Raw genomic sequence first — 8,532 nt, forward strand, 5'->3', positions numbered from 1 at the left:
CTGCAAGGGAGATTTTCTTAATCTTTTTCTAGTAAATTTTCCTTTGGAAGTGGTCCCCGCACGACTTACTCTGGGTTTCAGGGTGAAATTCGGGGTGGGTCGTGTCATACATAAACAATAGCAAAGATATATTAATTACGTAGTCGCAAAGACATCCACGTAAATTATTTTCTAAGAATGATAATTTAGATTTCAATACCAAGATTCATAATGGTCACACTATTTTTGATGCTTTGTGAAATACTTTATCACATAATTTAGATGTTATGAATGTACTTTTCATAACAACCTAATTTATAGGACATGCAAAATGGTAATATTTACTAAAATAATAAAAAAAAACAGTCGTAATATATACAATCAGTTTAATAGTAAAACTAGATTTAACATTTTACCATGTCATTCATTAGCACCACAGTAAATAGTTAACAGTAATAGTAACTATTAATTACCACACAGTAAGTTAAAGAGTTACCTCAGCACCAGTGAGGTGAAAAGTAATTCGAATCGGGTTAAAACGCGGGTCGGGCTCGGAGAATCCGGGTCGAGCTTCTATGTTCGGGTCGCCGGTCGGGATGGGCAGATTGACGCTGGGCCTGTGAAAGGAGCTAGTGCGGTGGCGTTACGGAGCGAGCGCTGGACAGAGCAAGGTGGTGCGTTCGGGGTTTGGGGTTTGCGTCACCGGGCTTGATCGGTCGAAGCAGAACCGGCGCTCGTCAGATCTGGGCTGCTCGCCGGGGTGCGCAAACGTTATTGGGGCGCGCTTGGATCGGCTCGGGCTCGGCTCGGGGCTGGTCGGATCTCAGCAGTAGGGCTAAGGGTACACCGGTCCGCCGGTGAGGAGAGAAAGGCAGTGATGTTACTGCCTGGGTGGGAAAAACGGCTTAGGGGTTTTTTTTTTTTTTTTGTTGTGTTGGCCGAAAACTCAAAACGTAAACTAGAGCAACATGTCTGATAACGTGTTACAGAAAATATGATATGGAACAAAGTCTACTCATTCTCATTAGAAACCCTCTCTATATAGAGGTGAATTTCAACGGTAATTGCACGCACATAATGACGATAATCAATGATAATAACAATGTACATAATGACTGATATAACTAATTGAGCCGTTACATCCGTTAATCACTAATGCCTTAATCTATTCTCGTCAGTTACTTTGACGAAGGCACACATAAGGTATTTTTCCTTCAACAAAAAGCTATTAAAACAGAAAATATATATACAAGAATTAACACAAATTGCTAAGGATTTTTCAGTCCTCGGCAACAGCGCCAAAATTGATAACGACCTAAACCGGGCGTTTCAATTAAAAACCCTTTTGTGTCAATTGTAGTATAAAGCAAATAAGGGTATCATTATAAAAGCCGGGAATTGAGGGTACTTTTACAATTTACGTTAATTACAAAACAAGAGAAAACAAAAGATAATAGTACTAGAGATATGTGGTCTTGTGATTATAAACAAGAGAACACAAAGAAACAAAATAAAACAGAAAAGATCAGATGGATGAGACGTTAGAGACTTGGAAATCCACCACCAAGTATGTTTCAAGACATGTTAACAACCAAAGCTTCAATCATTAAGTCACAAATCGGTTCAATCAAAAACAAACCGTGAACGCACTGCGTAAGTCCTTATTACTTCCCTTGAATACTTAAGCAAGATGAACACACCATTACTAAGCTTTTAGAATAACCAATCAAGGTATAGACGTTATCCTATCAATAAATTATTCTAAGCATTCAGATCAATGAAAGTTTGATTGAACAAGTATGCAAAACTAGTGTGGAACGCTTACCTAGTATGCAATCCTTTTTATTTGGTTTCACCTATTGTCCTATAGGTTTTACTACTTTGAAATAAGCCGTATTAACTGTTTAGGAGATTAAACAACCTAATTCTAGCCCCACTCACAAGTTCATAATGTTCTACGTTGCGCATACATGAACATAAACAAGCAAGAGTTCCTCATAAACCAAAACCAAATAAACAATTTGAAAGACTCACGTCCCCTAATCTTCACCGCCTCCTTTTCTGTTGTGATTAGGGTTATGAAACCCTCAAAACTCGTCCATGGGCTTGCCAATGTGGTCTGGGCCTCAAAATAGAAGTTTTGGTCCAAATCAGAAATTTGGGCAGACTGATCTTTGGCCACTCAAACGGTCATAACTTTTTCTCTAAAATAGGTATTGATGATCCGTAAAAAGTTCTGAAAAGTCGACTCTTCTAGCTTTCCATTGATATATGGCACATCTCCTGGATCATTGTGAGCTGATCACAATCTTCTGTCGAAGTTGACTGATAATTTCTGACAAATTTTCTGATTTCTTTCCTTGCACAACATGAATTCATTTTCCTTCAAGATTTCTCCTCTTTCGTCTCTTTTGGGCTCCTTGGCTTTATTTATGACCAAAAAAACACAAACTTAGTTAATATGAATATTGTTAAAGGAATTACATAGCTAAATAGGGTCGGAAATACATTATAAACGTAACACTTTGTGCTCCTATCAGATGACACCATATACCTCAAGAGCCCCTTCACCAGCCCTGCAACAATTGACATATCCAAATAAGCCATGAGATGGGAGAAGCCACCTCGATCTCAGCCTGAGATAAGAAAAACTTAAAAGGAAACAAGTAGGGGATAGAGAAACAAGATTTGTCCGCAAAATTTACGGATACAAATTTACCAATCATCTTTATTTGCTCACCAAAGTGCTCATCCTCTTAGTTTATTGACACGTATCTCTTTAAATTGTTTAACTTAACTTTATCCTTGATAATAAAATGGACATATGTCAATAGATTAAAAGAATAGATATTTTGGTGGCAAATAAATATGATCAGTAAATTTGTATCATAAAATTACCGAATTTTTTCGTCAATCTCAAAAGTTTCTATTTTGACTCTCGTACTCCAACGAAAAAGAAAGAAGGAAAAGGGTCAGACCTTTCATATTTCCAGGGCAACTACGATTCTTATTCCCGGTGACTCAACACATTCCCACAATTTCCACGCTCTCAGTCTCTGTATATAATAAACACACTCAACGAGTCTCTCTGACCAGTGAGTCTTTACTCTTTAACCCATCAAAAGAAAGTAGTAGACACAGTTGCTCAAAAATGGCTTCCTCTAGCTCTGCTCTCAGAACTATCCCTTCCTCTTCCATGAAACTAGCCAACCCAAAATCACTCACTCACTCCCCAACAAACTCACTCCTACCCTTCAAGCTCCGAAACCCACCACCATCATCATCTCTGAAACTGAACTCAATCTTTTCACTGCCCCAAAGATCATTCACTTGCAAAAGCCAGAGCAGCCCCTCATCGGAGACTGAACGATCCAGTGAGTACACTTTACCACCAGTTTAGTAGTTTTGCTTTGTCCTTCCTGATTGTGACCCTTTTGGTCTTTCTGTTTTTGATGATTTTGCAGCCAAAGTTCAGGAACTTAATGTGTATGAGATCAATGAGAGGGATCGTGGGAGCCCTGCTTTTCTGAAATTGAGTCAAAAACCTGTCAACTCCCTCGGCGATCTCGTCCCCTTCAGTAACAAAGTAAAGTTCTTTAACCTTTTCTTTTTGTAAATTGTAGAAAATTTATTGTTAGCTTTGATTCTTAGATGATCGTTAACTATATTTTGGGTTAAAGTTTCAATTTTTATACCGTTTACCAATAATTAAGTTAATTTGGTATATTTAAACGATCACAATCCCCTGACACATTTTGTCAAATTTTGTCAATTTGGTCACCATAGTTGAATTTGGTCAAATCAGCTTTAAAACACCCACAAGCAACATCTCAGGTCCAATAGAAAGTCTGAAATCTGTGTTCTTCAATAGCTGTATAATGTTGTTCAATTTCTGAACATGTTTTAGTACCTTGGTTAATCTTATTCAAGCTTTTCATATAGTTATCAATATTTTGATCGAATATGTCTCAATGTTTTCCTATCCTTCTGATATTTCAGCTAGCTTCAATGTCTTGTGATATCTGTCCTAGAATAGTAGAATCCTGTGGCATTCTGTTTCTGCTTCCAGAGTTTATTGATTGGGATATTTTAGTGGCTCTTAAGTTTGTATGATAATTAGTACAATATTGCTCCAAAGATGTGCTCTTTTATAGGGTCACTTGTTGTTTACCCTGCACTCATGGGATTGACATGTGAAATTATTTAGGGTCACTTGTTGATTCCTATCATTATTTACATTAATTGTTACAAAAAGAAAATGTGACTTTTTCTCAATTTTCAATTCTTTGTTCCTACTTTTTTATCACATGTATGTCCTGACTAATGTTCTATGTCTCAATTATTAGTTGTACACTGGGGACCTGCAAAAGCGAATTGGAATAACTGCTGGAATATGTGTTCTGATTGAAAACAAACCAGAAAAGAAAGGTGATCGCTATGAGGCGATCTACAGCTTCTACTTTGGGGACTATGGGCACATTGCGGTTCAGGGGTCCTATCTAACCTACGAGGACACTTATCTTGCTGTTACTGGGGGGTCTGGAGTCTTCGAGGGTGCTTACGGCCAGGTGAAGCTGCAGCAGCTTATTTTCCCCTTCAAGCTCTTCTACACATTTTACCTTAAGGGCATTAAGGAGGACCTTCCCAATGAGCTTCTTGGAAAGCCAGTGGAGCCCCACCCCGGTGTTGAGCCTAGCCCAGCTGCCAAGGCCTGTGAACCTCATGCCACCATTGCCAATTTCACCAACTGAGATGGTGATAAATTTTTCAGACCAAGAAATAAGGGGGTGATGAATCAATAATGACTGCTGGTGATGCTAGTGCGTATCTATAAGGATTATTGTTCTTTTGTTTCTGGTGTTTCTTTGCAGGGTTTATTTTGGGCATCTCTTTTGTTGTAGTAGTGGGTTTTGATTAGTGACTATTCCGTAAAAGAATGAGCATGTGAAGCATATGGACCTAATTGGCAATGAGTATGACGGTGACTCTACAACAATATAGTCTTTTTCTTCTTGTTGCTGGAAATAGAAAGATAGAAAGATCCAAGTTATTTTACTAGTGCTAGAAATGGAACCCACACTTGGAATGTGTTAAGAGACATCCAGTTAAGCTTGCATCAAGTTTCTCCATCTATCTAAAATTTTAAGCCCAGGTAGTTTTCAGTAGCCAAAGGTCAGTTGAAACTCATACTTTAAAGACTAGTCGTAGTTGGAGACGGGAGAGGGGAGTATTTATAATTAATTTCATTAATTTTTCTATCGACTAAGAAAGAAGAGCATGTAATTTCAATTTAGGCTATATAGCTTGGCCATTATTATTACCAACAATACTATGAACATCGTCATTCTTTGTCTAGCACTGACTAAAATGAACCAGGCGGTACTACGCAATGGCATACACCATGTCACCATGTACACGTTCAGGGCATCCCTCAACACATAAAAGTTTGAAATCAGTTTTGGGACATCCATCGCCGGCTTATGGTTTTATTACCGGAGATGATCCATCGGGTACACATTGACAGATGCCATCAATACATCGGAGATGCAATCCAGATTCATCAGGGCATAGGGTTTCGTTGCAGTCCATGAGAGTCTTACATTCTTCGTTTACTGTTACCATCGGAAAAGCAGGCGGTTGAGCTTGTGGTGGCTTAAAGGGTACACATTGGCATGTACCACTAACACACTTGTGCATTCCAACTATGCATCCAGGCAAGATTTTGCAGTCCTTATCGGTTGAACATTTTTGTTCGGTTACTTGAGCTTCTGGTGGCACATCATCTACTGGAGCAGGTTCAGATTCTAATTCAGCTAGTGCAAGTTCTCTTGCTGCTAATGAGAATGAGCCACCTGCATGAACACAATAATCATGTATTTGGTTAATTACATACCAGTCAAGTCGATCTGGACAGAATGTATTAGCTAGATCCTTGATCTATGAAAAGAAAAATATCACATAATGGAATTATGTCACATAATGCCTTTGAGAAGTGAAAACTCACAAGATACAGTGATGACTAAGAAAGCCAAGATAGCTGCGTTGGATAATACTATAGACTCCATATCAGTACAATTTGATTAAGGTTTAATTTACGTTTGCAGTACAGAAAGCAGGTTATCTCTGACATATATATAGAGAGAAAGACAATCTTAAAAAGAATCCTGCAATTAAATAATTTCTATACTCTGATATATGCGTTTTTCCCTCATTCTTCTTTGGTCAAATATGCATGCATTTATTAGACAAAACAATTAAAAGTATGGATAACAAATTAACAATTACATAATTTCTAGGATTAAATTCAGTTTACCCCCTCAAACTTTAGACTTAAAATCAGTTCGATCCCTCATCTTTTTTTTTTAATCAAACTCATCCCTAATCTCTCAAAATACATCAAAGTGCTCCAAAATTTTGAATTTACCAGAAAATCTGTCATAAAGGGTAATTTGGACATTCCACTAAACTGAGAGCCACATTATGAAAAGTGGGTTTACATGTCTGCTCCAGCTTAGCGGATGACGTTATATTTGGAGATGAATTTAAAATTTTGGACCACTTTGATGTAATTTGAGAGATTAGGGATGAGTTTGATTAAAAAAAAAGATGATGAAAAGTGGGTTTACATTGCTAAAAATCTACCATGATCATAAAGTTGATAACTTGACTAATGGAAATCTGGAAAATCTGGTTATTGATACAAGCAAAGAGCAAATCGACAAAATTGAGAAAAAAGACAGAAAAGCAGAATATAAAGGCTGGAAATTGGTAGTGACTTGTTCTTCAAGTTGATAGAATTGGACTGGGCTGCTAGGGTGAGGACTGGGCCGACTAGGCCTATACTCTTAACATCCCCCCTCAAACTAGTGCTTCGGGAGCCAAGAACTAGTTTGCAGCAGTCCGTTTGGAACGGCATATAACGATATATGTCAATCAGGTGGAATGAGAGGACGTGATCGCCACAAACTCATAGACTCACAGGCTTGTCTACAATTCATCAGCTTTTTATCCAGAGTAGAATCAAGTAGCCCACTACTCAAGTGAGGGTGAGTAGGAATTGAGACTGGAGATGGACCTGCAAATGACAGAGGCTTGACAACTTGTGATTGAGAGGCATTGGTAAGTAGCTGAGTGACAATGGAGGGTAGCTTTGGTCGAGTGACAATGGTAGCAGATAAAGCTTTTGGTGTAAATGTGTAAGCTGGGAGTTGGTTCTCTTGCTGTTTGTTGCAGTAGAAACGCATAGCAGAATGTCCAGGTTTCTGGCCAATTTGATGTTCACTGGAAGAACTTGAGGTAATGTTTTGAGACTGAAAATTTCTGTGATGACATTCGTAGACAGAGTGACCAGGTTTGTCACAAGTTTGGCTTTCTATTGAAGAACATGATTTGCCTTGCTGTTGTCGAGAATTCCTTGGTTCCGATATGTTCCTGATGTTGTTGTTGAATCCCATTTTTCTTGGAAAATTGGGGTAGCTGTTATTGTAGTCCTCAGTCTTGTTTTGTGATGAGAATCCTTGATAACCTGAAGAAGAGAAACCAACATTTGAGGTTTGATGCCCAACACCCCAAGAATAGCCTGCCTTTTGCTGAGTTAGAGAGTCATTGTGCAGTTGTGATATTGCTCCACCATAAGGAACTTGCATACTTCCACCATTTTGTATTCCTCCACCAATTTGAGGAAAGATACCAGTTGGTCGAGCACAACAACTATTGTTTTGACTGACTTGAGATGGCAGAAAAGAAGATGATATACTACCAGCACATGTATCAATAAATCTAGTATCAGTGGCCATTGTAGTAGATGGAGAGACATACCCGATTTGAGATATTGCATTGCTAGGAGAGACATTATATGCGTTGAGAGATGAAACTGGAGGTATAAGGATAGTTGGCAATCCTTTTTATCCTGCAAAACACTTTGAGATAATGTTATCTGATCAAGAACAAGTGGCGCTAATATCCCTTATGGTTTCAGGTAAAACATGCATCTGCATATCACTGTTTTTCACAGAGGTTAGCAGCTTCGCTTGCTATCCTAGTACTGAGTCTTCTGCTGTCCTGAGTTTCAAAGTCTGTTATATTAGTTTAATAAGTCTTTCAAATTTAAATGGACAACTGAGTTTGTGGGAAGTGCCTTAGCGCTCAAACCAGTCAAAGGGTTGAGATCTTTTGTTATGCCAACCCGTGACCAAATGGTTTGATGCTCAAGGCTCCAGCTGGGATTTCATGATACGTTATCCTATGTATAGCTGGTCCCTGTGTGATTCAAAGACCAGTCGCTATCGGCTATGTCAAGGTCCACTAATGGACTGAGTAAGAGGGTTTGAAACCTCTTTGCTCCCTGTTTTGAATCATTCATGTTTTAGGAAAGGGTTATTTGTCTTATTGAGATTGCTTGTGTCATCTCTGTGTTTAGACACATCACTTTCAGTATGGGAGCCAAACACTTCTGTCCAAACCTTTCTGAAACATGTTGAGGTCAGCTTGCATCATCTTTGATGCCTTGTTGGCCTATATATATCTATAGCTTTGGCTTTGCTCAATGGTTGT

The 8,532-nt window shown here is 38.6% G+C and overlaps 1 protein-coding gene across 1 annotated transcript; it reads left to right on the forward strand.

Annotated features, from left to right (window-relative positions):
• The first annotated feature begins 3,006 nt into the window (after window positions 1–3,006).
• Window positions 3,007–4,974, forward strand: LOC101311343 (allene oxide cyclase 4, chloroplastic-like). The gene is made up of 3 exons (XM_004309434.1): window positions 3,007–3,353; window positions 3,444–3,565; window positions 4,326–4,974. The coding sequence occupies exons 1-3, from the start codon at window positions 3,131–3,133 to the stop codon at window positions 4,728–4,730; spliced, it is 750 nt and encodes a 249-aa protein (XP_004309482.1). The 5' UTR covers window positions 3,007–3,130; the 3' UTR covers window positions 4,731–4,974.
• The last annotated feature ends 3,558 nt before the right edge of the window (window positions 4,975–8,532 follow it).

The sequence above is a fragment of the Fragaria vesca genome, unplaced genomic scaffold (assembly GCF_000184155.1).
Source record: "Fragaria vesca subsp. vesca unplaced genomic scaffold, FraVesHawaii_1.0 scf0512954, whole genome shotgun sequence".
Classification (NCBI taxonomy): domain Eukaryota; kingdom Viridiplantae; phylum Streptophyta; class Magnoliopsida; order Rosales; family Rosaceae; genus Fragaria; species Fragaria vesca.

Bases quoted from the DNA above. Each gene is read 5' to 3' on its own strand.
- LOC101311343 (XM_004309434.1), top strand. From the start codon at position 3,131: ATGGCTTCCTCTAGCTCTGCTCTCAGAACTATCCCTTCCTCTTCCATG. The intron at 3,354-3,443 runs GTGAGTACACTT...ATGATTTTGCAG, and splicing joins ATCGGAGACTGAACGATCCA to CCAAAGTTCAGGAACTTAAT. The intron at 3,566-4,325 runs GTAAAGTTCTTT...CTCAATTATTAG, and splicing joins TCGTCCCCTTCAGTAACAAA to TTGTACACTGGGGACCTGCA.